The 27,212-nt window shown below is 42.2% G+C and overlaps 2 protein-coding genes across 5 annotated transcripts; both read right to left on the bottom strand.

Annotated features, from left to right (window-relative positions):
- Positions 1-14,498: 14,498 nt before the first annotated feature.
- mylz3 (myosin, light polypeptide 3, skeletal muscle) lies at positions 14,499-18,499 on the bottom strand. 2 transcript variants are annotated; one of them, XM_086068457.1, is made up of 6 exons: positions 18,353-18,486; positions 18,071-18,098; positions 15,456-15,599; positions 15,213-15,383; positions 15,057-15,134; positions 14,499-14,968 (listed from the first exon to the last, which is right to left on the bottom strand). In XM_086068457.1, the coding sequence occupies exons 1-6, from the start codon at positions 18,353-18,355 to the stop codon at positions 14,940-14,942; spliced, it is 453 nt and encodes a 150-aa protein (XP_085924583.1). In that variant the 5' UTR covers positions 18,356-18,486; the 3' UTR covers positions 14,499-14,939. The 2 variants fall into 2 exon arrangements, with proteins under 2 accessions (XP_085924583.1, XP_085924582.1); XM_086068456.1 differs by having other exon boundaries at positions 15,213-15,599; positions 18,353-18,499.
- Positions 18,500-20,485: 1,986 nt separating this feature from the next.
- Positions 20,486-26,931, bottom strand: lancl1 (LanC antibiotic synthetase component C-like 1 (bacterial)). Of its 3 annotated transcripts, none has more exons than XM_086070107.1 (9): positions 26,541-26,931; positions 26,322-26,439; positions 25,260-25,470; positions 24,780-24,927; positions 24,558-24,728; positions 24,291-24,473; positions 21,779-21,955; positions 21,618-21,690; positions 20,486-20,818 (listed from the first exon to the last, which is right to left on the bottom strand). In XM_086070107.1, exons 1-9 carry the CDS (start codon positions 26,625-26,627, stop codon positions 20,742-20,744), a joined length of 1,245 nt encoding a protein of 414 aa, XP_085926233.1. In that variant the 5' UTR covers positions 26,628-26,931; the 3' UTR covers positions 20,486-20,741. The 3 variants fall into 3 exon arrangements, with proteins under 3 accessions (XP_085926233.1, XP_085926234.1, XP_085926235.1); XM_086070108.1 differs by having other exon boundaries at positions 24,558-24,704; XM_086070109.1 differs by lacking the exon at positions 24,291-24,473.
- Between the last annotated feature and the right edge of the window lie 281 nt (positions 26,932-27,212).

The raw sequence follows: 27,212 nt of genomic DNA, 5'->3' as shown, positions 1-27,212 counted from the left end.
CCTCCTGCGGGTCCAGTCCTGGTGGGGTACTGCCACCCACCTGTGGGTCCGGTGCTGGTGGAGTGCTGCCACCCTCCAGCGGGTTGTAGGCTGACAACAGAAGAAGACACAGCGTCAATATTTGGACCGAATGAATCACATGCTTATTTATTTTTTCTGCTTTTTTGCCTCGTTTGTCATTGGAAGCAGTGAAATGTGTGTTGAAGTGAAAGCCTACTTGGAAGTCAAGGGGCATCACAGCACACTTTAGAGCTTCCACTGTACATCTAATCACATCAGTATAGAGAATGTGTCCAAGCCAAGGTTATTCACTTGGCTCAAGACATTGAAAGAGATCAAGTTACGAAGACTCACCACTCGCCAGAGAGTCGCTGTATGCCACGAGCACCGTAAACACTGCATGCAGCGCAAACATGGCCATCTTGAAGCAAACCTGGCAACGCGCCTGTGGCATCTGCCACAGACACAATGTGTTGGATCATTAGCACTGAAGAAGCACAAAGCTTCTCAATATGGAGGATTGACACGGGTGTCAATACCAATCCATCTAATGAGAACATCAAAATACATACAACTTGAGTTGAATTTACCTGCCAGGTCAGGAGGCAGGATAGGAACATGTAGACATTGGAACCCAACAGGAATGCAATAAAGCCAAACCGGTGAATGTCTGCAGAAAGAAAATGAGATCGGATCAATCGGATGTCTACATCTTAGTCTAGTCGTCTTTGTCACAGTTAAGTTCTCCACGGTCCTGCAAAGTTCTCAACGTCCAGCCAAGCTTCCCAAGTTTTGCCAAGTCAGCCCACCTCTCTCTGTCCAGTCATGGCGACCTGTCTGTCTCCCTGTCATCTCACCCGTCCCCACTTGTTCCAATAAACTTTCTCCTTTAGTTCAACAATTTCTGTCTCCCTGATGTGTCTCCTCGCCTTCGGGTCCACCCTCTCCTACGCGCACCATTTCGTGACAAAACTGATGAGAGTGACCAAGACTTTGAGTCAACGCTTCAGCTTTTACCAGCACTTTTTTCCCCACTGACAGTGTTTTGTTGTCGTAGAGGGTTTACTGGTGGAGGGGGTTTTCATCCATGTCCTCTTTCCCTTTCATCAATATCAGTAACTTTCAACCTAAATTGTAATTGTGAGTAGTTTTGAAGCAGCATTCTTTTTATTTGTAATTGGTTAAAGAATGTTAAGAAGAAACTTTTCCTCTGCTACATTCAGGTACCTACTGATCTTTTTTTTTGCGGTTTCTCACACTACGCATAGGTTGCACTCGTCGGTTCGATCCTGCTGGGGTGCTACCACCCTCCTGCGGGTCCAGTCCTGGTGGGGTACTGCCACCCACCTGCGGTTCCGGTGCTGGTGGGGTGCTGCCACCCTCCAGCGGGTCCGGTCCTGCCACCCTCCAGCGGGTCCGGTCCTGGTGGGGTGCTGCCACCTTCCTGCGGGTCCGTTCCTGGTGGGGTGCTGCCACCTTCCTGCGGGTCCGTTCCTGGTACATTCAGGTACCTACTGATCTTTTTTTTTGCGGTTTCTCACACTACGCATAGGTTGCACTCGTCGGTTCGATCCTGCTGGGGTGCTACCACCCTCCTGCGGGTCCAGTCCTGGTGGGGTACTGCCACCCACCTGTGGGTCCGGTGCTGGTGGAGTGCTGCCACCCTCCAGCGGGTTGTAGGCTGACAACAGAAGAAGACACAGCGTCAATATTTGGACCGAATGAATCACATGCTTATTTATTTTTTCTGCTTTTTTGCCTCGTTTGTCATTGGAAGCAGTGAAATGTGTGTTGAAGTGAAAGCCTACTTGGAAGTCAAGGGGCATCACAGCACACTTTAGAGCTTCCACTGTACATCTAATCACATCAGTATAGAGAATGTGTCCAAGCCAAGGTTATTCACTTGGCTCAAGACATTGAAAGAGATCAAGTTACGAAGACTCACCACTCGCCAGAGAGTCGCTGTATGCCACGAGCACCGTAAACACTGCATGCAGCGCAAACATGGCCATCTTGAAGCAAACCTGGCAACGCGCCTGTGGCATCTGCCACAGAAACAATGTGTTGGATCATTAGCACTGAAGAAGTACAAAGCTTCTCAATATGGAGGATTGACACGGGTGTCAATACCAATCCATCTAATGAGAACATCAAAATACATACAACTTGAGTTGAATTTACCTGCCAGGTCAGGAGGCAGGATAGGAACATGTAGACATTGGAACCCAACAGGAATGCAATAAAGCCAAAACTGTGAATGTCTGCAGAAAGAAAATGAGATCGGATCAATCGGATGTCTACATCTTAGTCTAGTCGTCTTTGTCACAGTTAAGTTCTCCACGGTCCTGCAAAGTTCTCAACGTCCAGCCAAGCTTCCCAAGTTTTGCCAAGTCAGCCCACCTCTCTCTGTCCAGTCATGGCGACCTGTCTGTCTCCCTGTCATCTCACCCGTCCCCACTTGTTCCAATAAACTTTCTCCTTTAGTTCAACAATTTCTGTCTCCCTGATGTGTCTCCTCGCCTTCGGGTCCACCCTCTCCTACGCGCACCATTTCGTGACAAAACTGATGAGAGTGACCAAGACTTTGAGTCAACGCTTCAGCTTTTACCAGCACTTTTTTCCCCACTGACAGTGTTTTGTTGTCGTAGAGGGTTTACTGGTGGAGGGGGTTTTCATCCATGTCCTCTTTCCCTTTCATCAATATCAGTAACTTTCAACCTAAATTGTAATTGTGAGTAGTTTTGAAGCAGCATTCTTTTTATTTGTAATTGGTTAAAGAATGTTAAGAAGAAACTTTTCCTCTGCTACATTCAGGTACCTACTGATCTTTTTTTTTGCGGTTTCTCACACTACGCATAGGTTGCACTCGTCGGTTCGATCCTGCTGGGGTGCTACCACCCTCCTGCGGGTCCAGTCCTGGTGGGGTACTGCCACCCACCTGCGGTTCCGGTGCTGGTGGGGTGCTGCCACCCTCCAGCAGGTCCGGTCCTGCCACCCTCCAGCGGGTCCGGTCCTGGTGGGGTGCTGCCACCTTCCTGCGGGTCCGTTCCTGGTGGGGTGCTGCCACCTTCCTGCGGGTCCGTTCCTGGTACATTCAGGTACCTACTGATCTTTTTTTTTGCGGTTTCTCACACTACGCATAGGTTGCACTCGTCGGTTCGATCCTGCTGGGGTGCTACCACCCTCCTGCGGGTCCAGTCCTGGTGGGGTACTGCCACCCACCTGCGGTTCCGGTGCTGGTGGGGTGCTGCCACCCTCCAGCAGGTCCGGTCCTGCCACCCTCCAGCGGGTCCGGTCCTGGTGGGGTGCTGCCACCTTCCTGCGGGTCCGTTCCTGGTGGGGTGCTGCCACCTTCCTGCGGGTCCGTTCCTGGTACATTCAGGTACCTACTGATCTTTTTTTTTGCGGTTTCTCACACTACGCATAGGTTGCACTCGTCGGTTCGATCCTGCTGGGGTGCTACCACCCTCCTGCGGGTCCAGTCCTGGTGGGGTACTGCCACCCACCTGTGGGTCCGGTGCTGGTGGAGTGCTGCCACCCTCCAGCGGGTTGTAGGCTGACAACAGAAGAAGACACAGCGTCAATATTTTGACCGAATGAATCACATGCTTATTTATTTTTTCTGCTTTTTTGCCTCGTTTGTCATTGGAAGCAGTGAAATGTGTGTTGAAGTGAAAGCCTACTTGGAAGTCAAGGGGCATCACAGCACACTTTAGAGCTTCCACTGTACATCTAATCACATCAGTATAGAGAATGTGTCCAAAATACCCAAGCCAAGGTTATTCACTTGGCTCAAGACATTGAAAGAGATCAAGTTACGAAGACTCACCACTCGCCAGAGATTCGCTGTATGCCACGAGCACCGTAAACACTGCATGCAGCGCAAACATGGCCATCTTGAAGCAAACCTGGCAACGCGCCTGTGGCATCTGCCACAGAAACAATGTGTTGGATCATTAGCACTGAAGAAGCACAAAGCTTCTCAATATGGAGGATTGACACGGGTGTCAATACCAATCCATCTAATGAGAACATCAAAATACATACAACTTGAGTTGAATTTACCTGCCAGGTCAGGAGGCAGGATAGGAACATGTAGACATTGGAACCCAACAGGAATGCAATAAAGCCAAACCGGTGAATGTCTGCAGAAAGAAAATGAGATCGGATCAACATTTTATACAGTTCCGACATGTTCTTATCATCATCTTTTCAATCCACTTAGAAACTGAACGGGCAAGGCGATGCATTCGTTGACAGATAACATTGGGCTCGACTGCTCAGAGGTTGTTAACTTGTTATACGTTGCAGCCATCACAGCATGTCACTAAGCGGACCGGACCACTCACGGATGATGTTACGCCCTGCCATCTACAGCATACAAGAATTGGTGACGTGCGCGCAGCACCTGGCCGCGAGCTTCGGCGCTCTTCTCGGCATAGTCAATCACGCGATGTGCAGCGGTCATTAATGCAAAGCAAACGCAGTAGTATCAATTAGGCTAAAGAAGGCATTTACGGAGGCGTACGTGTGACTGGCGACTGAGCCGGGGCGGCGACGTCACAGTCCACAAGCGACTACGTGTCCACTTCTCGTGTAATGAGAGGACAGACGGCCAAAATGTGTTGATCCCAGTGTTTAACCCCAAGATGGCACCAAACACACTTTTTGCCCCGAATTCAAGCTTTCAACAAACATACACTAAAATGTCATCATGAGCAGGACATGCAGACAGCGTTAGTAGACACTAAGGGTGTAACGCTTTTTGTCTGCGTCCCAAACCATTTGGCGCTGGCGTGGGAGCAGTTCCGCGGGCACATTCTCAATTTTGAACATTGACAAGGTCTGAACAAGAGAGAAATGTGAGGAAATGTAAATGCCTCGATAAGAAAAGTGCATAAACTGTGTGGTGAGGGGTTTTAGGGCCTTAAAACATTTGCAATAAATGTAAAACATCAAACTATAACTACTTTGCGGATTTCATTTATTGCGAGTATTTTTTGGAACCTAACCCCAGCGGAAAACGAGGGCGCACCGTATATCAGACTCGCAGTGTATTTTCATCAACAATAACGTTTTGCTGAGGTTTATAGATCATGTAAATGGTAAAAAAAAAAAAAATCAATAAAAAGCCCTACTTCTTTTAGACAATTTAGTTTGTTGACAGTGCCATGTTTTTAACTCATTGACCCACTTCTACCGTTAAAGCCGGGAGCGCTCCAACGCTCTTCTTCCTTCAAAGCCGCGAGAGCGGATAAGTCATTTGGCTTTGTCTGGACCGATTCTTGGCCTCTTAGCCGATTAAATTCCTCAGAATATGCACGAGAGGACGACGTGGACCTCGTAGCATGTCCTGGAATATTGTTCGAGCGTTTATGGTTGATGCAGATTCGCGGGAGTTATGAAATGAATGGCGCGATTGACGACAGCACGGGAGGACTTTGAATCTGTGTAAGCAGTCGAAAATGTTGACTGACTTGTAACGAAATGGACAAATCCATCCCCCGAGGTTATTACAACTGCGCTCCAGTGTTGAAGGTCAATCTATATGGAGTTATGAACCCGCAGATGTGAGATTTGTTTGTTGATTTAAAAAAAGAAATACATTGAAGCTTTATAATAAGAAACTTATGTTTGTGTGAACGCCACAGGTGTAAGCTCGGAAATATGTTTGGAATTATGTTTCAATCTGCTTCAGGAGCTGAGATATCAATTATTTTTAATATTGTTGAATTTCAGGGAAAACTTCAGGTTTTCGGGGGGTGACTCAAAAGTCACCCTTAGGTTTTAGAGGCATGTTTTGCCATGCGGTTCGCCACGCGCAGACCAGTCGTGACAAACGGGGGTGGGGCTGATGTTGGGTCTCATGAAATCAACCGCAGCTAATTTTCTTTAAAAGGCGGACGAACCAGCGTCCATCTTGGGGTTGCGCAAGACGCCGGACTCATCACTGAAAAGTAGGACTGTCTGGCCTAAAACCGCACGTCTGCCCACCCTATTAAGTGTATGCATGCAGCGTATGTTTTAGCGTGAAAAAAATGCTACCGTATGTTTTAAGCTCGCGTATGTTATACCAGGCCAATGATACGGCTTGTTGTGGAATTTTCCGCAGTTAGGCGAGATGAAAGAAACAGTCTTTCATAAAAATAAAAGTATATCGTATCGTATCGTATCGTATTCTTAAGAGTAGTAACAGAAATTAAAACTAATGGTCACATACGCCCACACATGAATACAGCAGCAATTAAACTTTTATTAAAGCCAGAAAAAGACCCCACCCTTCCATCAAGTTACTGTCCGATTTCACTAATTAACACTGATATTAAAATGATCACTAAGGCTTTCGCATCTAGACTAGAAACAGTAATCCCGACAATCATTCATAGCGACCAAACAGGTTTTATTAAAGAGCGTCACTCTACTAATAATATTAGAAGGCTCTTTAACCTTATTAGCATGTGACAGCGGCATGATAAAAAGGCAGTTATTAAATCATTGGATGCAGAAAAAGCTTTCGACAAAGTTAACTGGTCCTTCCTCTTTGCTGTTTTAAATCAATTTGGCTTTGGGAAGTAATTTATTCACTGGGTGTCAGTATTATATGATTCTCCGAAAGCTACAGTTACTACTAATGGGATTATATCTCAGAGTTTTACTCTACAGAGAGGCACAAGACAGGGATGCCCACTGTCCCCTTTATTATTTCAGGCATGTGATTTGACCAAAGTGAAATTATCTGAAAATTTAGCCGGGGGTCTGGGGGCCGCAGGCACCCAGCTAGGTCCAGGGCAGCGCCTGGGGGGGGGGCCAGGGGGGCGAAGCCCCCCGTAGCTCATGGGTTTTCCGTGATTTTAAGTACTTTCAATTTACTCAGATGACAAAGAAATAGACAAAACAACAGCATAAATTTCCAATGTATATTGAACTATCCCATATAAAATTGCAGTTTTAGTCAACTCAAAATCAGTCACATTCAAAAATTATTTATGTCATAAATAATGTTTTTCTATTTTTTGCTCATTAAAACATTCAACATATTTACAGGAATATACAAGTGTTCATTCTTGAGCACAATCCATTCACATGACACAAACACTACTTCCTCCTAGACTTCATTGCTTTGGAATGGGTCTTTCTAGCCTGCTTCTGTGCAGCTTTGATGGTTCTTCTTGAGGCAGCCTTGCTCATTTGAGTGTCCTGTTAATAAAAAAGTAAGTAAATAAAGTAAAGGATTTAGTCTAAACTTGCATGCACATTCACATGTCAGAGTATTTATTATGGTAACAAAAAACGTTGCAAATTAGCTACAAAATAATAAATTATCTTTAACCATTGGAAATAATATTTACCATGCAATAAATCATTTAATCAATCATTCTTAATTTAATACATAATGCATAACAAAAACATAAAATACCTCATGCAGCAAGCTCTGGTAAAAACACAATAATTTCGATCATCTCTGTACTAACTGCATACTGTAGACAGTCAACATATTGAAAACTGAAAGTGCTAACATGCAGCATTCATTTGAGTTTGTGGATTAACCATGTTAAATAGTTAAGGCCATTTTTATTACGTTATAATATTTTCGAAAATTTGATTCCGATTAATTTGAAAAGTTTACCACCTACCTCAAAATTCACGACTCTATCAGCAACTGGTGCAGGTTGTTGGGGTGGATCACGTCTCTCTATTACCGCTTCCGATTGTGATGTCAATAAGGGATGGAGGCCGTAAAGTTTTGGAGTTTTCGTTTGGGCACCAAAACTTCCAGCGATGGAATAATTTGTTGTTCTTGACTGGAGTTCTTTTACGTATTTTTTGCTCTTTGCGTGACTTTCAAGAGCTTTGAAACCTCTCCTGCCATAGTCAATGGTATCACGGCACCAAATGCAAAGCGCTTTCCCGGCACGATCGATCTTCCGAATGAAGTCACTGAACAAATTCGTCACAGTCTTCTTTCCAACATTTGTCGATATATCCTTCTCTAACCAGTCCCAGCGAAACTTGTTTTTTACGAGTTTGTCAATTTCCTTAACTCGCGGAGCATCTTTGCGTTCGATCACGGACATCTTTCTTTAAACACTCGGCAAAAACGTGTGCGAAATGAACAACGGCATACTCTTATACCTTTATAACAAGCGCGTTTATTGGTCAACAAACAATGGCATACTCCTATGCCTTTATAACAAGCGCTCTTATTGGTCAACACGGAGACTTCCGCCAATCGCAAGATCGGTTTCATTTCAGTTGCGGAAACACTAAAACGGAATGCTGTAGAGAGACGAAATCGGATTTTTTTTTTTGGGGGGAGATAAAAAAAGCGGAATTCCGCGAATTAGCGGAAAAATCCCATGCCTGTTATTTGCAATATTTATTGACCCGCTTGCATTAGCTATACGCCAGGAAAGAAGGATTCAAGGAATTCACTCTGGGGTAACAGAACATAAAAGTAATCTATATGCCGATGATATTTTACTTTATTTAGAAAAGCCTGCTATTTCGTTAGGGGAACTAAATTCTCAGTTATCAGATGATTCTATTAACTGGACAAAATCAACACTTCTACCTATTATAGAAAATTCATGGAACCCTGCAAGCCAGGACTACTCATTTCCTATAGGCAATTTAAGAATGTCTTTCTACGTCAGTTTGGGCTACTTATGCAAACTCCGTACAGGAGGTTAGATTCACATATTATATATATAGAACTGCATACAAATCACATTTTTAAATACTGCATAAAATAAGGACGGAATATTTTCGTTCGCATATCATCATTATAAACACAATGAAATATTGATAGGAGTTTTTGTTTATGATAATAATAATGATAGTAATAATAAAGTCTTGTGTGAAAGTGTGTTAATGGTCGCCGTGAACTGCATGAAATCAGAAAGACACAATAGAAGATAAGATCAAGAACATTGGTATGGAGGTAAATATGGTGCAAAAGTAACTTGTAAAAAAAAAATGTATCTGTAAAAACCATGATTTGTACCTGTACAAAAATTTTTTTGCACTTGTAGAAAAAAGTGTAAATTTGTATCTGTAAAAGTTGTGATTTGTACCTGTAGAAATGACCACTTGTAGTCAAAGAAGTCGCCACTAGGGGTCACAAGTGTTTTTTCTGCTGCTGTCCAGTCATGTGACTTTTCCACCAAACCTCTCGCTACAAATGGTGCAAAACTGATTTGTACTCGTAGAAGAAGAGGGCGGGCTCTGGAGGATCCTCATTGGTTGAGAGACCGACAGTGGGTTGAACTCAAATGACGCTACGTTTTTATCATTAATATGCACAAATCCGAAATTCCAAACAAACAGAGTAGCCACACCAGTTTACGCGTCATTTTGGAAGAAGAGGACGTCCCAGGCGTGAAAATTTCAACATGGTTCAATATATACGAACACCGTGTGGAACAGCTTAAACGTTGGTTGACATGCAGAGCACTCCAAGTGGGCAGAAAGAAAGACGATCTTACGAAGGTAAGATTTATTGGAGGATCAAAGCTCGTAATCCGGTGCTAGCTAGCTCATCTCGTGTTGTTAATTGTCACGAAAACTGAACACATTGAAGTCACGATTTTCATTTCAGGATTCGAAGCCTCCCTTTGGACTGTGACTTTCTGTCCTGAATGTATTTCCTTTTACCTGGGCCATTTGTATTGTCATAGCTGAGACAGTGTCAACATACGATCAATAGCGTGTCCCTGCACTTCTTTAATGTCTTCAAAAACGACCTGTGTACTTGAACTGAGATATATTAAGCTCGACACCCTTTCATATGATGTGAGTTCATGATGACATATTTGCTGTTTTTATTTCAAAAGCTTATACTGTACATACCGTATCCCATGTGTTGTTAAAACAAGTTTTGCAGTGAAATTCAAATGATCATTGTTAACATTTGTAAACATACACATTAGCCTTCAACACTGAAGCCAAATGAAAATAATGCAAATGGATGTTTATGAACAATGTCTGTGTCTATCAGTATTACCACTATTTCTGATATTAAGATGTGACAAAATCTGTTTTTTTCTGGCTAACAAGATAAAGCTAAACGTTTAACCGATTACCTATAATGTCAGTGGCTGTGTTTTGATAATGACCCAGCTAGGAAGCTATGATTATTTTTCATTGTATGAATATGCTGACTGCACAAGTACAAGTACAAATCAGTTTTGCACCATTTGTAGCGAGAGATTTGATGCAAAAGTCACGTGACTGGACAGCAGCAGAAAAAACACTTGTGACTCCTAGTGGCGACTTCTTTGACTACAAGTGGTCATTTCTACAGGTACAAATCACAACTTTTACAGATACAAATTTACACTTTTTTCTACAGGTACAATTATTATTTTTTGTACAGGTACAAATTTGTTTTTACAGATACAAATCACGACTTTTACAGATACAAATCACGACTTTTACAGATACAAATGTATACTTTTTTTCTACAGGTACAACATTTTTTTTACAAGTTACCTTTGCACCATATTTACCTCCATACATTGGTGACATAAAAAAACACACACACAAAAACACTGCAACTGCACTCGGTAACGGATTTTGACTTGACAAGTTGACAAAGGATACATTTCTCACGTATCACATCATTTAAGTGTCGAAAGAAATTCAACATTTACCTTGCTGCTCCCGAAGGCAGAATCTGTCCTGTCCGGGAGATTTGCTTCACGTCGCAAGTACGAAAGAGTTTGATTGCATTTTTGACAAACCTCTTCAAAAAAGAAGACGCGGGACAAGAAAACGTTTAAAACAAGACAGGGCTGCCGTCTGCATCTGCAATTGGCTCGTCATCTGATCGTATATCGTGGTGAGGAAGATCACTCTGTTTTATTACAACCACCCGAGTGTTCGCCAAGACAAGACATCGACATCTGTTTTCATGGTCTGTTTTTTAAAATAAATCATTTATTTATTATGATCTAATTTGTAAAATCATGTAAAAATAAATAAATGAGGATGTTCTGTCTTTTACACCACAGAGTGGGACTGCTGTCATCCTATCTCTGAGACGTAATTTTCTTCTTCTGATAAAAGAGGACAGATCTTGGGTTCTAAACTAAACTCTCCTATCTAGTGGTCAAAAACGGTATTACATCACTGCTCAGCCATTCAGCACAAAACACACCAGGCAGGGAGGTTACAATGGCTATAGAAGCTAAACGAATTGAAACCAGACCAAAAACACAAACAAGATACAGAATTTGGATCAAGGAATGCAAAAAAATGGTCAAATAATAAGAAGGTTCATCAAATAAAATTGTGTGCCGGCAGTCTTAACCTGTTCAAAGATGCCAAATAATACCCAGCTAGGAAGCTATGATTATTTTTCATTGTATGAATATGCTGACTGCACAAGTACAAGTACAAATCAGTTTTGCACCATTTGTTGCGAGAGATTTGATGCAAAAGTCACGTGACTGGACAGCAGCAGAAAAAACACTTGTGACTCCTAGTGGCGACTTCTTTGACTACAAGTGGTCATTTCTACAGGTACAAATCACAACTTTTACAGATACAAATTTACACTTTTTTCTACAGGTACAATTATTATTTTTTGTACAGGTACAAATTAGTTTTTACAGATACAAATCACGACTTTTACAGACACAAACCACGACTTTTACAGATACAAATCACGACTTTTACAGATACAAATGTATACTTTTTTTCTACAGGTACAACATTTTTTTACAAGTTACCTTTGCACGATATTTACCTCCATACATTGGTGACATAAAAAAACACACAAAAACACTGCAACTGCACTCGGTAACGGATTTTGACTTGACAAGTTGACAAAGGATACATTTCTCACGTATTACATCATTTAAATGTCGAAAGAAATTCAACATTTACCTTGCTGCTCCCGAAGGCAGAATCTGTCCTGTCCGGGAGATTTGCTTCACGTCGCAAGTACGAAAGAGTTTGATTGCATTTTTGACAAACCTCTTCAAAAAAGAAGACGCGGGACAAGAAAACGTTTAAAACAAGACAAGGCTGCCGTCTGCATCTGCAATTGGCTCGTCATCTGATCGTATATCGTGGTAAGGGAGGGCACTCTGTTTTGTTACAACCACCCGAGTGTTCACCAAGACAAGACATCGACATCTGTTTTCATGGTCTGTTTTTTAAAATAAATCATTTATTTATTATGATCTAATTTGTAAAATCATGTAAAAATAAATAAATGAGGATGTTCTGTCTTTTACACCACAGAGTGGGACTGCTGTCAAGCTATCTCTGAGACGCAATTTTCTTCTTCTGATAAAAGAGGACAGATCTTGGGTTCTAAACTAAACTCTCCTATCTAGTGGTCAAAAACGGTATTACATCACTGCTCAGCCATTCAGCACAAAACACACCAGGCAGGGAGGTTACAATGGCTATAGAAGCTAAACGAATTGAAACCAGACCAAAAACACAAACAAGATACAGAATTTGGATCAAGGAATGCAAAAAAATGGTCAAATAATAAGAAGGTTCATCAAATAAAATTGTGTGCCGGCAGTCTTAACCTGTTCAAAGATGCCAAATAATACGTTTTGCTCGGCCATTTCATTCAAAAGAAATAAAAAATAAACAAGAAAAAAAACGATTTTACAACATTTTTGAAACATTTCTTTGCAGAGTTTTCTAACATATCTGATTATTTAAAATACAATCAGTAGAAAAAGTCAAATAAGAAAATAAACATTCATAGTAAAACAGGTCAACCATTTCTGGATATTATACAACGGAAGCTTCATCGGGGGAAACAACAACAACTTAAGAAGAAGCGTATTGCTTTTCTTACGGTTGATTAATTTGATAGAGTTGAATATTAATTTTGATTCCTGAAGGAAAGACACAAATCTCGGAGAGGATTTGGGAAAATGTTGTTTGCGAATGAATAGCTTAGCGTAAAGAATGACAAAATTGATTAAATATTTGTATTTTTTTAAATCATTTTAGTTATTATAATGCCATGCACTTTTACTCAGAAGAACTTAATTTATATTTCCCTTCATTTTCTTTGCATTAGTTTACAAGATATTTCCATTCATTTTCATATTTGTAGAGTACTCTATTTGTATTTTAAATGGATGTACGTATTTAATTCAGTGATTTTTTTTTCACATACCACTATAAGAGCCAGTGTTACGTGTACCACACTTTCTTCACCGTCTGCCTTTGACATCTGTTTGTCTTTTAGTGACACATGGGAACATGATAACTTTTCCTCTGTATTTAGTCTTCACGTCATTTCAAGTCATCCAACGCATTTGGAGCACACAGGTACTATATGTATGTTTTCACAACTTCAAAAGCCCCAGAGTGGCCCAAATTCACATTGATTGACATTTCAGTCGCTTTAAGTCAACCACATTTAAGGTACAGGTGCAGATCATGGAATACGAGAGGAAGCTGTTAGAGTAGACAATTTTTGTATTCTACTCTTTGCGTGTTCAATTAACTGAATGGTGAGATCCTGGTGAAGAAGTCCCTTTGCAAAGGTAAATAATTATCAGAAGCTTCTGAGGACAAAAGGCTGATGACACTGAAGCCGTGTTCTATCAGGTTGTCTGTCTCGTCCAACGTGGGGCATCTCAATACTTATACAAAAGTGGGAGAATACGAAAAGGTCTCCTCCCACCAGCAAGTTCAGCAAGTTCCCATAGCTATAAATCAGATTAGAGAAAAACAATCATACATCAGCCTGTCTCTTTCGGAAGAGACAGGCACCAGACACACACTCCCTTATTTTCTCAGGAGTGTGAGACAGATAAGAATGCAATTCTATTCATTGAGCCATACTGAGTTAACTAAATCCAAAACGGCTAAAATATAAATTGAAACTGAAAAACAATGTTAATAACTTAACAAAGCTCAAACTATTTGAGTTCATATCAAAAAGTGAAACTCCGAGGCAGTATTCTATACATTCAGTACACACGGAGTGAAATATTTCACGATATAATAAAATGCTGTGAACTTTTCCCACAATATTCACCATAATTAAGCCACTCATGCTGTATAGAGTCGGGAGTCCTCAAGTTACTGCAGAGTTCCGTTCCTACGCTGGCGACGCGACCCGAATTTCGACATAAGTCGGATTTCCCCGTACCTTTACATTTTCAAAATGCTTTGTACAGTCATTTATAAACATTTGATTTGCGCAACCCGAAACCCATATTTGGTGTTTGCGCGTGGATATTCATTGCTGACGGATGGCAGGGTGGAGCTAATTCAAAGTTCAACACACCTGCTCGCTGAACGTCCGTTGCTGGAGCTAACAACAACAACAACACAACTTAAAATAACGTTAAAAGGGCGCGACAACTATGAGGAATTGACGAGTCGCGGGTGCCGTCAAGTCGAAACGACGTCACTCGAGGACTATTGATTGATAACATGCTGCTGATGCATGCGTTGCAACTTATTTCTTGCTCTGAAAGCGCCAACGAAAGATGAAAAACAGACCGAGCTGGGATGTACTTTGGAAACGTTTATTCTGCAGTGAACAGAGTGAAAATAAATAACGGTTTTGAGGGAGCTGGGAGACTTTGGCGGTCAGTCCACTGCCGTTCTCCAGGACCTTTGGCGCTGCTGGGCCAGTGATGGCTCGACTGAATGAGGTGGCGGTGGGAAGGGAGGGATCGGCCCTCACTTGATGAGCGGTCACCCCTGATCCCCCGTTTCCTCACCTCATGCGGCGAGTGGAGACGCGCCCCCGGTGGGATGCGAGTGATGTGGTCTACAATGGAAAGGGGATTTTTTTCCGAGAGAGGAGGGTTGAAACGGAAAGGAAAACAAAATAAACAAGTTGGGTTCGCTTCAACATCCCTTAAACAAAGTCCTTGTCTTTTCTTGTTGGTCTTCCTAACAGTGTCCGATGTCCTGAACACGCTCCTGCTTGCGCTTGCTGCTTACACCGACATGATGTGCTTGACGAAAGCTGCAAAAAGAACACGGAGGCCAGCTTGAGTCCAAGAAAAAGAATGACGAGGTAATACGGCGCCTTGTCAACGTTGTTGGTAACGTACCCTCATAGTGCACACTGCCGTTATCGTCCTCCTGGCCGGCCATGAGGGCATCAATCTCGGGCTCGCTCATCTTCTCTCCTGTTGGCCGACGCCGTCCACGTCACAAACGCTGCTGGCTATTTCGGTGTTTTTGTGCTGCTTGGAGGCGGAACTCACCCAGGGTGGACAGCACGATGCGCAGCTCGGCGCCCATGACGGTGCCGTTGCTCTCCTTGTCGAAGACGCGCAGACCCTCAACGTAGTCGTCGTAGGTGCCCTTGGGCATGGCGTCCACCTGCTTCAGCATGGGCAGGAAGCCGTCGAAGTTGATCCTCTTGTTGGCCATCTCTGCGGGCAAAGCCAAGGCCAAAGGGGACATTGAGTCCGCACGGCCGTTGGTCGGAGCGGCGGGGGTCTTACCTTCGGCGCTGGGGTTGCCCAGGATGTGGACCACGTCCTTGTTGGTGGGGTTCTGGCCCAGAGCGCGCATAATGTCGGCCACCTGGTTGTAGGCCACCTGGCTGTCACCAATTCTGTCGAAGAGACCGAAGGCCTCCTTGAAGTCTGAGCAGGAGAGAACATGGGAATTTTTTGCTTGACACTGTTAAGTTATTAACATTGTTTTTCAGTTTCAATTTATATTTTAGCCGTTTTGGATTTAGTTATAGCTGTGGAGCTCAATGAATGGGATTGTCTATTGTATCTGTCTCACACTCCTGAGAAAATAAAGGAGTGTATGTGTCTGGTACCTGTCTCTGTCGGAAGGGAGTCACAGGCTGATTATTGTTTTTTTCTAATCTGATTTATAGCTATGGGAACTTGCAGAAGGGAGGAGAGAGGAATTCTCTTGTTTTTACTGAGTTGTAAACAAATGTATTGTGGGCTGATGGGAGGAGACTTTTCGTATTCACCCACTTTTCAATAAATAATGATGTGCCGGAGTAGACGAGACACAATCTGACCAGAACACGGCTTCAGTGTCGTCGGTTTTTGTCATCAGAAGCTTCTGATAATTATAATACCTTTGCAAAGGGACTTCTTCACCAGAATCTCACCATTCAGTTAATTGAACACGCAAAGAGTACAATACTTAATATTGTCTACTCTAACAACACTCACCAATGAGTGGTCATTTTGTTAATGTAGTTTTTTTTTCCTCATCACACATTTTTCACCGGACAAAAACTAGACTACACTAGACTAAAACCCCCATTAATAAACAACAATTGGGACTAAATTAGTATGCATTTTCCTCCACTAATAAAGACAAGACCAACATTTTGCTAACTTAGAGTGACTAAACATCTATGGACATTTTCGTTCACGAACAAAGGCGAGATGAAAATGAAGATTTGGTCAAATCCCGTCTCGGCTAGTCTGTCACTAACACACAGTGACACCCCCCCCCCCCCCCCTTTCAAATCTGCAGCTAGCGAGTGCAACGTCGTAACATTCATGCAACAGCTATAGGCTAACGCTCTCAACGCTAACTAATGCTAGCTAATGTTAGATTAATTAACATTGTTTTACTGTTTCAATTTATATTTTTCAAAGTGTTTTTGATTTTAGTTAGATATGTTACAACTGTTCCCCATATGTTAGTTAATCTATAGTCTTTGTTCTCTTCCCTGAGGAAGTAAGGTTTCTGATTCAATCTAAAATGAGAGGAGTCTGACCAAAAGGCCGTCTGCCGTGAATCCCTGGTGCCAGGAGGCGCTGGGGGCCAATTGTTTACCCACATCTTGAGTGGATCAAGACAGGAACTGTAGTAAAGATAAGAATGGGGGGCTCTGTCTGGAGGGGCAAAAGGTACTTCTTTGTCAATAAAGGGGGAGGGAACTGTTTTTGTATAAATGAGTGAGTGTATTTTGAGAATGTTACACTTTTGGGACCAGGGCTATTTGAGCCGGGTTCTAGAGATGTCTTTCAGACTCTGAAATAAAGCTAGCAAAACTTCTCCACGAGACTTCAACTTTGAATTTTATTTGAACACGCAGAAATCATAGAAATGATTTCCAACACTAACTCACGAGCTTGTAGCATGGACTTGTTGATATACTGGAATTGTGTGTGAAGTTGTTTTAAGTCAGAAAGATGAGAGGAAATTTAAAGGGAAGCAGTTTTTGATGAGATGGAAATGTTCAATATTATCTGCTAACAGAAAATATACAAGGGTAAAATGATTGTTCTGACAAAAACGAGACTAAAATGTCGACAGTTTCTGTTGACTAAAATTAGTCCAATAAAATTGTTTTCTTGGACTAAAATAAAGAGTAAATTGCTCGACTTATAGTCGACTCAAAATAAAAATGGGATGAGGTTAAGTAACTACGATAACAACTAACAAGTGCGATTGAAAATAAACACTAGCTCCAATAAAAAATTAAAAAAAAAAATGTTGTACTTGGCATCAAAGTTAGCCACCATGTGGCACGATGTGGCGCCGCGCTGGCTCACAAGCTAAGAGGGAGCGGAGGTGGTCTATTTTTGGCCGTCGAGATGGATGACCCTTTTATGTTATTTTGCAACTAGCAGGGGTCGCAACAGCTGTAGCGCACCCCCCACCCCCACCCCCCCTTGGGTGGGTGCAAACTGATACCCCTCCCCTCCACAGTTGCCATATAGAGGCATGGCGACACCTGTGGTAAACTGAAAATGCTGACCGGGGAGTTCAGGGTGCTGGTAACCAATCTAAGGCCGCAAAAAGGCAGCCATCTTGTTTCCACGACATGATTATCGCGTTATGAAGTGAAACATAAGGCGAGGTTTCAATGGCGGCGAGGATCACAATTTGGATTCCTGGCTGTAAGGTGACCTTGCTCATCAAGTCAGGATGCTAACCCTTGACCCCGGCCGGGTGTTAACAGTGCGGCTCACAGGGCAAGGCCGGGTCCGCTCAGAATAGACATAACTAACATTCCCATGGCAACTGGGGCAGATTACAGTTCATTCGGAGCATGCCGTCCGCAAACTCGTCAACAATGAGGGACAAGATCTAATTACTGAACGGAGAGTGAAGAATCTTTCTCACTTACCCTCAATTTGATCGGCTGTGAACTCGGTCTGTGGCGGAAATTCACAAACAAAAAAGACACAGATGATTCAAACGAACGTAACCATGAGAACACAAACGGCAGATGCTCACGCGACCACCAATCGCTAGAAACGATTGCAAATTGCATTAACTCATATTCGTCGCATCTTAATTTACAATGTTGACATCATAATTAAGCATTCTGCTTTCTTGTCTAGAATATGCCATGACTGCATGAAATATCGCGGCCCCACCCAAAAACATTCGCCACACAAGTACACACCATGTTGGAAAGCTGGAGACGCAGGAGAGGAGAGGAAAAAAAAGAGGCCAAAGTCCCGAGACAGAGTGGTCCTGAGCCTTGGTCGGAGCGCCCTCTTATTTATTCCGGGCCCGTGATGTCACACATGCTAATGAGGCGACTCGGATGACACGCTGGGACATCTTTAACTTTCTTAGGGCAAACAGAGAAGCGAGCGGCGCGGCCGGGCCGGGCCGGGCCGGGCTAGCGGCAGGCTTTAGGAGGGGGCTAGGGCTATTTTTAGGATCAAGACATTGAGCCTCAATATTTCAAAGCATTTTCAACCACACTTTAAAAAGTCCCCCAAAAATCTTTCATGGCTTTTGCCTTATTTGAAAGACGCAAACAGATTTTCATGGTGGAAAAACGGATTAAACCTCAGTGTGTGCAACCCAGTGACCCTCTTCACAAGGCCTCCAAAGCCAGAGAGATCATTTACACCTTTTATTAACTTGAGGGAGACGGATCCTCTTCTTACGGACAATTAGCAGGCGGATCCTACGCAGGAAACGCCACCATTTTGTTTTGAGTGACATGTTCGTGAGCAGAAAATGGAGCGACAATAACCGAGTTGAAGCCGTTTCCGTCGCCACCGCCAAGCGCTCTCCATGGTGCTGAGTCGCAGGCCCGTGACAGTTGGAAAGCGTCCGTCCGCTACCGTGGGTGACGTCTGCAATCGTTTTTTAATTGCACAAACCCGATGGGAAAATCGGATTTCAAAAAAAGCCCTGAAAGCTGCTACACAGTTGAGCCAGAGAACAAATGACACGGACAGAGTGATGTACGGTCAGTCGTAAGACCGGTAACGTGGACGATACCTCGACATCGGACGCCTAACAAACATGCGTAACCAAAGATAAGCGTGTTTGTATGAAAGGGCCAACCCAGTTAGGACACGCCCCCACGCACAGATGATCTCTATTTTTAACCATTCCTGCCTGAGGTGTTTGGTTTCTTAGATTGGGGTGGGGGCAAACTCTCTTCTTGCTTCTCCGGCACGGCCCCCCCTCCCTCATGGGTCACGGAGAAGGCCCAAGGATTAAAAAAAGAGCGGTGGCATTGTGTGGCGGCGCGGCCAACGTGTCAGCCTTATTTGGAAACGAGAGCTGCATGTTTGCGCTGGAGAAACGACACATACAAGACCAGATCTGAGCCACTCGCCGAGAAGTGTCGCGGATGAAGTGCTTTCATTCCCTGACACAAAAGTCAGGATTAACATTTAACCATCCCATTTGAATCAAGGGTGATCAACAATACATTTAATGATCAAATTAACATGACTTGAATACGGAAGCGTAATGCACTCACTTGGGGGGGGAAAAATCAATTTTTTTGGACTAATTTTTTGGGGAGAGCTTCTTTTTTTTCTGTATTTATTTTTTTATTGTCATTTTTTTTTGGAATACTTTTTTCTGTTTTACTGAATGTTTTTTTCTGTTATTAAAAAATATTCAGAAAAACAGGAGGAAATAATACACAGAAAAACAGATTTTTTTTTCGAAAACTGTAAAACAATTATTTAAAAAAAAATTGGGAAAATTTACTCTAAAAAACAGTAAATTACTCTGTTTTTCAGAGTAATGTATTTATTTTTTATTTTTTATAAATATTATTGATTTTTTTTTAAATCTTTGAACGAACTCCAAGTGACTTGGCAGACACTTTCCCACACACCTCCAACTATATCACTTACTGGCTCAGTATACCAACATGTCAATCGATCGGCTTGACATGTTAAGTTTCTACGGAAGCGAATTGCATGCGGGAAAGTGTCCGCTATTGGCGAGTCTGCAACTAGTCAGTCACTTGAAGTTAAGAGGTAAAATAAATAAATAAATAAATAAATAAACTAAAAAAAATTTTTTCCTTTCCCCCCTCCTGTTTTTCTGAATAATCTACCCCCCTTTTTTTCGGATTTTTTTTGATAACTGAAAAAAATATTCAAAAAAAATTAATCCCCTGACCCGCCCCCCCAAAAAACTTAGGTTAGAAAAACAGGAGTTCCCCCACCCCGCAAGTGAATGCAATATGCTTCCGTACTTGAATAGTGCAAATGAATTCTTCCAATGCTGCCACCCTGTGGTGAGTTGTACCACTCCACAAGAACAACAAGAGTTGCTGTGAGAAATCACTTATTTATTACTCAAGACAGTGCAAAGGATCCATTTATGACAGCATGAATAGCAATAATGGATAACATCAAAATAAATAATGAAGAACAATCTATGTTTTTTAAGGCTATCATGAGGTGATGTGAATTGATTAGTGGAAGGAAAGTTAGCTGGAAAATGCAGAAATGACACGTTGGATCTGGTTGTGTCACAGCAGGACATCTACCTGTTGGCTTGCGGTCGGTCGGGGAAAAAGAAAATCACACCTCGAAGGCTGGGAAGCGTGCTTGCGTGGGCTGCAGGAGGTCGGCCAAAAAGTAGATGGTACCTGCCATGCCTGCAGGAAGTGACGCAAGCAGGTCAAGGGAAGTCCGCCACTTTTACTTCGCCACAGTCGAGGAACCAGTTTCATTCATTCTGCGACCTCGCTCTTTAATCACGACTCCTATTTCAAATCACCTTTCCCCAGTAAAATGAATGGAAGTGTCATTAACATATTCCAGCCCCCTACTTTACACCTATTTATTCAATTATACAGTCATGACATGATTAAATACAATATTAATAAATACATTTTACATTAGTGAAACCTTTTGGTGTGATTAACTAGGATATGTAGTCAGAAATTAAGTTCATTTGGTTAGGGTTACGCACGTATGCACACACACACACCCCCACACACACACAAAAAAAAAGAGAGCAATGATGACATGTGAAATCGGTAAGATTACCGAATGAACTTGAGCTGTCTCAAAAAAAAGAAGAAAAAAATAAAATAATTTCATTCATAAAAATTACTTCAAGTGACCTTAGTCAGCTGCTCCAAAATTGTTTTTGGCAGAGGATAAAGATGATATAAAGATAAAGAATATATGCTTGCTACTGTATATTGTTATTGAGTATTCTTATCTTATATTGTTAGTCTACGTGTGCAGTTCCGTTGATTGTATTCTAACATCCATTGCTTAAAAAACCTAAAGACAAAGTTATGTTGCTTTCAATAGACAAGTCGAATTTTTTTTGTATTATGTTCAAATTGACAGTATCCCCCACGCCCCCCCCACACACACTCACACACTTGTTGTTGCGGAATGAGGCGCCACTGTTTCCATAGAACATTATTTTAGCATTCGTACCTTCAAAAAGTGAGAAGGGTGCGTCCGGTGTTCTGCAGCCATGTGAGCCGTAGTTCATGCACCAATCTGCAAACTGGACAGGAAAAGAGAAGATTCCCAGTGTCGCATACATGCGGCGTGCCAGCAGCTCAGTCAGTCATCCATCATCTCCGCATACAAACCATGCAGGCTCTGTAAAGGTGCTTGGGGTCTTGCGTTTGACGGTACAGAGCCAGGAAGGAGTAAGCGTTGCCTGCCGCGCCGTGACACAGCCCGTAGCCTTTCTTCAGCAATCCCCAGCGCCACACGACCTCGCCGCATTGCAGAGCATCCTCCAAATATTGACAATCACCAAACACCTACAATGTCCAAAATTAACTCATTAAGCCTGACCACAAGATGGCGATAGAGCATGGAAGATATTACATTTTCATATGTTTGATACTTTGCTGAAGAGAATTCATACCGTGTAATATTTGTGCACCATATATGTATTTTTTTTTTTTTAATTCCGACACTTTTATGTTCTCCAACTCCTTCCACGTTTCTCAAATGAAACCATTCCCACTTCCCAAATTATTTTATTTATACTTATGAATATTGGCCTCATTGAGGGCCGGACCGATATTTCTCAGAAAAAGAAGAAAATAATTTCCAGCGAGATGAATGGAATACGTTTTCCAAATTTAACTCATCCTTCCATATTTCACAACGTTTTCAACTAATTCCAACAATTCCAACGTTGAACTCTTGGAACTCCTTCAGGACATCGACCGAGCTATTTATAGCCTTCTCAAAATTCCCACATTTTCACAATATTCCAAAAATAACGGATATTTAAATATTTCCCTTCTTCTTACACATTTTTCTCAAACAATTTACACACCATTGCAACATGAAACGCTTCAGTTTCGGTATTGAATTATGAATCAAATTCCCACAAAGAAATGAAGACATTTTGCATACTTCAACTCGTCCTTCCTCACTTTTTGATCCATTCCGACTTCAAGCGCGACATTCCACATCTCAACTCTGCAATTCCTTCCACAGCCCTTCGGCATTCACCCGTCATAGCCAACGTTACGATCAATGTTCCCTCTAATTTTTCATGTATCTGGGCAGACGCACAAGCTCCCTGAGCAAACTGAGGACGACTGTGAGCAACATCAGATATGCACGCTTTATTCTAATGTCCCGTCTTGAGTCTTCGTACAGTTTCGACAGCTTTTAAATGACTTTTATACTGAACGTGACGCTTGAGATAGTCCAGCTTCCATTCAATCCACATTTTTTCCCTCTGAAAACTCACTTGCTACTTTGGCATCGCTGCATGTTTTGCAGAGTAGACCTTTCTCACTTGAAAAAAAAAAAAAAATCGCACCCAAATTTCACCGCTTTTTCTTCAATTTGCACATACTCCGACAACCATTCCATCTTAAAAGAACTGCATTTCTTTTTTTTTACTGCGGCTTGGTGAGTGGATGTGTCGCCGCCTGTTCGTTTTCGCCATGATGCGGGGGTTTGTATTAGCATCTATTAACCTGCTAGCTAACCTGCACGGCGCATATGGGGCAGGGCCCAAGACGCAAGCGCCGTCAACGCCATGATTGGCTTCGTACCGTAAGTGGACCGTATCGTATCATTGGCTGGACACCCGTCACTCGCTGAGTGAGAAACAAAAAAACAATATTATTGGGCGAATTAATTAGATTAGATTAAGTCTAATATTAGATATATATTTTTTCTTTTTTTAATTTATTTTTTTTCTTTCTTTTTTTTCATTAAGAGCTCAGTATTGTTCATTCGGAAATGTCATCATCATTGCTCTTTTAGTTATTATTATTATTTTTTTATATATATATATTTAATTTTTTTTTTTTTTGTGTGAAACAAAAGAACAATATTATTGGGCGAATTAATTAGATTAGATTAAGTCTAATATTAGATTTTTTTTCTTTTTTTAATTTATTTTTTTTCTTTCTTTTTTTTCATTAAGAGCTCAGTATTGTTCATTCGGAAATGTCATCATCATTGCTCTTTTATTTATTATTATTATTTTTTTTATATATATATATTTAATTATTATTATTTTTTTGTGTGTGAAACAAAAAAACAATATTATTGGGCGAATTAATTAGATTAGATTAAGTCTAATATTAGATTTTTTTTTTCTTTTTTTAATTTATTTTTTTTCTTTCTTTTTTTTCATTAAGAGCTCAGTATTGTTCATTCGGAAATGTCATCATCATTGCTCTTTTATTTATTATTATTTTTTTTTTATATATATATATTTAAAAAAAAAAAAATTTTTGTGTGTGAAACAAAAAAACAATATTATTGGGCGAATTAATTAGATTAGATTAAGTCTAATATTAGATTTTTTTTCTTTTTTTTTATTTATTTTTTTTCTTTCTTTTTTTTCATTAAGAGCTCAGTATTGTTCATTCGGAAATGTCATCATCATTGCTCTTTTATTTATTATTATTATTTTTTTATATATATATATTTAATTATTATTATTTTTTTTGTGTGTGAAACAAAAAAACAATATTATTGGGCGAATTAATTAGATTAGATTAAGTCTAATATTAGATATTAATTAATACGTTATGTTGATGTTGTTTATGCGCTGGATAGATTTTCTTGTGCGCTGAGAAGGAACATCGGTCATGACGCAGCTGACTCGGCATTCACCTTGTGCGCCTGCAGGAGCATGTAGATGACGCCCGGGGACCCGTGGCACCAGTGCACCAGCAGGTCGCGATCATCTCCCACGCAGGGAGGGTAGTTCCCGGAGGAGAACTTGAGACGACGGACGTAGTCAACGCTGGGTTTGACCGCCCTGCGAACGTTCTCCTCGGCCGCAACAAACCCGGACTGCCCGGGTCAAAGAAGGCACGGCTCAAAGCGGATTACGCCGTGCCGACGGCAGACCCGACGGCGGACCGACGGCGCCTTTACCTGCATGAGGAAGTAATAGACGCCGGCCAGTCCGTGGGCAGCGCCGACGTATTGTTCACCGTACCACTCGTACAAGAGGGGGCTTTGATTCTGGACGTGAAACTTGCGACTGAGGTCTTGGCCCGATGCCAAGATGGCCTCGCTGATCTGCGGGAGAATATTGAAACGTGGCTGCTCAACGGTCAGCCGTGGAATAATGCGCCGGCAGCGCTGATTTGTCACCTGCTGGATGTGCTGCAATGGAATTTGATCTGCTCCCAGCTGCTGGTTGATGAAGATGAGAGAATAGAGGTAGCCCACCCGCCCGTAGAGGAGCTCGTCGGGCATCCCGCCCGAACCCTTCACCACAGTCTGCTGATACTGCAGCAGTCTAAAATAGACCAATAGGAGAGCGACAATGTTCGAGACAGTTTGGAAATTCATAATAGTTCCTATTACGATTTCAAACTCAAAAGTGTAACTGAGCCCTTCATCAAAGGGAATCTGGCATTAATTCAAATGTTGAAATTTAAAATGTGACATTTTGAATGGGTTGAGAAATATAGGAGGAGCTGAATAGGAAAAATATTCATTTGAGAATCTCATTGTTTGGGAATGGGAAAATTGGAATCGCTCCAGAAACAGTTTCAAATGAATCTTCTCTTCAATTTCGGTCACCATCATCATGCTATGTTTTCCATCCCTTCAAACGGCGAGACCGACCTTCTGATGCATTCGTCGGCCTCTCCCGGCATTTGCAGCTGGTGGTACACGACAGCGGCCACAGCCAGGGGCCCCGCGTCACCGCAGAGGAAAGTGACGTCGCGGCGGCGGGTCAGGCACTTCAGACTGCGGCCGACGTGTTCCAGAGCCTTCTGGAGGAACGCCGGTTGCTTGAAAATACGGTGGAGGTGCAGATAGAGCAATGCAATGCCTGGACAAAGGGACGACCGCCAAATGGACACAGAGCCTCAGTGAATGTACATTTTTGATGTGAAGTGCCTGCATGTCAGTTACAAGTGGCTACTCCGGCTTGCATCTTCTCCGTACTGGTTGCACTGGATGACTTGAGATTAGATCGAAGAAGCCAGTACGGGAGGACATTTTAACTCCGCACAACACAGAGCTTGGATTCAAACCTTGAATCTCAGAACTGGGAGATGGGGTGTGCTAACCACTCAAAAAGTGCATCATAAATCCGTTTTATTGATAGAATTACTATTATTACTGTACTATACTATGATCCTGATCAACTCCCATGCCCAATGATGAGTTATTAACATTGTTTTTCGGTTTCAATTTATATTTTAGCCGTTTTGGATTTAGTTATAGCTGTGTAGCTCAATGAATAGAATAGTATTGTATTCTTATCTGTCCCTCTCATGAGAAAAGAAGGGCAACGGGTTTTTCTTCCACTGCTATCTACAAGGGAGTTTAGTCTAGTACCGGTCTCAGTCGGAAGAGGGGAGAGACAGGCTGATGTATTATTGTTTTTCTCTAATCTGATTTGTATTCCTGGGAACTTGCTGAACTTGCTGATGGGAGGAGACTTTTCGTATTCGCCCACTTTTCAATAAATAATGATGTGCAGCGGAAGGAGAGACACACAATCTGAACAGACCACTGTTTGAGTGACTTGTATTGTGTCATCAGAAGCTTCTGTTATAACGATACCTTTGCAAAGGGACTTCTTCACCAGAATCTCACCATTCAGTTAATTGAACACGCAAAGAGTACAATACTTAATATTGTCTACTCCAACACCACCTTCAGACGTCACTGTACCTGCCCAGCCTGTGTAAGTGGTGCAATCTTTTGGGTCGGCAGACTTGAGCCCCTTCTCCATGACAGCCGAAAGCTCGTCGATCTTGCTGCTCAGCCGCTTCGCAAACGCAGACGTCAGCTGAAAAAAAAAAAAAAAACGGGACACCGCGGCTGATTAGTTTCAATTCAAACGCAGACGCGAACGCAAGTCATCATTCCACTGAGAATGGATGGGCAGACCTTGCCGTGGGAGTCGAACAGCGACTGCGTGAGCTCGGGGTTCGCGTCATAGTCAGGGTAGGGATTCTTCAAAGCTCTCGTGTCCATTTCTCTTTCGATATGCTTACAAAAAAACCCGCAAAAGCCTTTAAATGTGAAGGAACAACTGTAAAAAAAGAGGAGCGCGGAGGACTGAGGCTAAATGTATCGGTTCGAAACACACCCACGCGAGCTCATGGAGATGAAGGCTAATAAACGAAATACGTTGAAATGCACAGCAAATTCGTTTTCAGAAGGAATTTGGGTAATTCTATATTCTCGATTAAAATCGATATACGTACTCACTTGCAGTATCAAATCAACTTGATTTGACGGCGCATGCACTAATGTTTATGTTTGTGTCCAATCTTCCTCGTTTTTAGAACACGGAGCGGATTGGATCATAGTGGAGCTACGCTGCCCCCACGTGGTCGGGGAGAAGCACTACACGTATCCGATATCTCCCCGGGTGGTCGTGCTGTTCCAATAAAATATTTCAATACCATACAAACCCGGGGGAACATATGATGAAACGTAAATTGTGTATGGTCGTAGAGTTGAGCAGTATTTGCAAATACATCATGTTAATTCATTTGCGTGTCGACTGCTGCACTCACCTTGCAACACTAGTGTTTGTTTTGCCTGCAGCTTGGC

Source organism: Leptonotus elevatus, chromosome 2 (genome assembly GCF_054856555.1).
Source record: "Leptonotus elevatus isolate MCC_2025b chromosome 2, RoL_Lele_1.0, whole genome shotgun sequence".
NCBI lineage: Eukaryota > Metazoa > Chordata > Actinopteri > Syngnathiformes > Syngnathidae > Leptonotus > Leptonotus elevatus.
The sequence above is the reverse complement of the archived record's forward strand: the minus strand, read 5'-3'. Positions and strand labels throughout refer to the sequence as shown.

Bases quoted from the DNA above. Each gene is read 5' to 3' on its own strand.
- mylz3 (XM_086068456.1), bottom strand. The intron at 15,600-18,070 runs GTAAGTGAGAAA...TCTCCTGCTCAG, and splicing joins CACAGCCGATCAAATTGAGG to ACTTCAAGGAGGCCTTCGGT. The intron at 14,969-15,056 runs GTACGTTACCAA...TTCTTTTTGCAG, and splicing joins CGGCAGTGTGCACTATGAGG to CTTTCGTCAAGCACATCATG.
- lancl1 (XM_086070107.1), bottom strand. From the start codon at position 26,627: ATGGACACGAGAGCTTTGAAGAATCCCTACCCTGACTATGACGCGAAC. The intron at 24,729-24,779 runs GTGACAAATCAG...ACCGTTGAGCAG, and splicing joins CATTGCAGCACATCCAGCAG to CCACGTTTCAATATTCTCCC. The intron at 20,819-21,617 runs GTACGAATGCTA...CACTTCCTGCAG, and splicing joins ACCCTTCTCACTTTTTGAAG to GCATGGCAGGTACCATCTAC.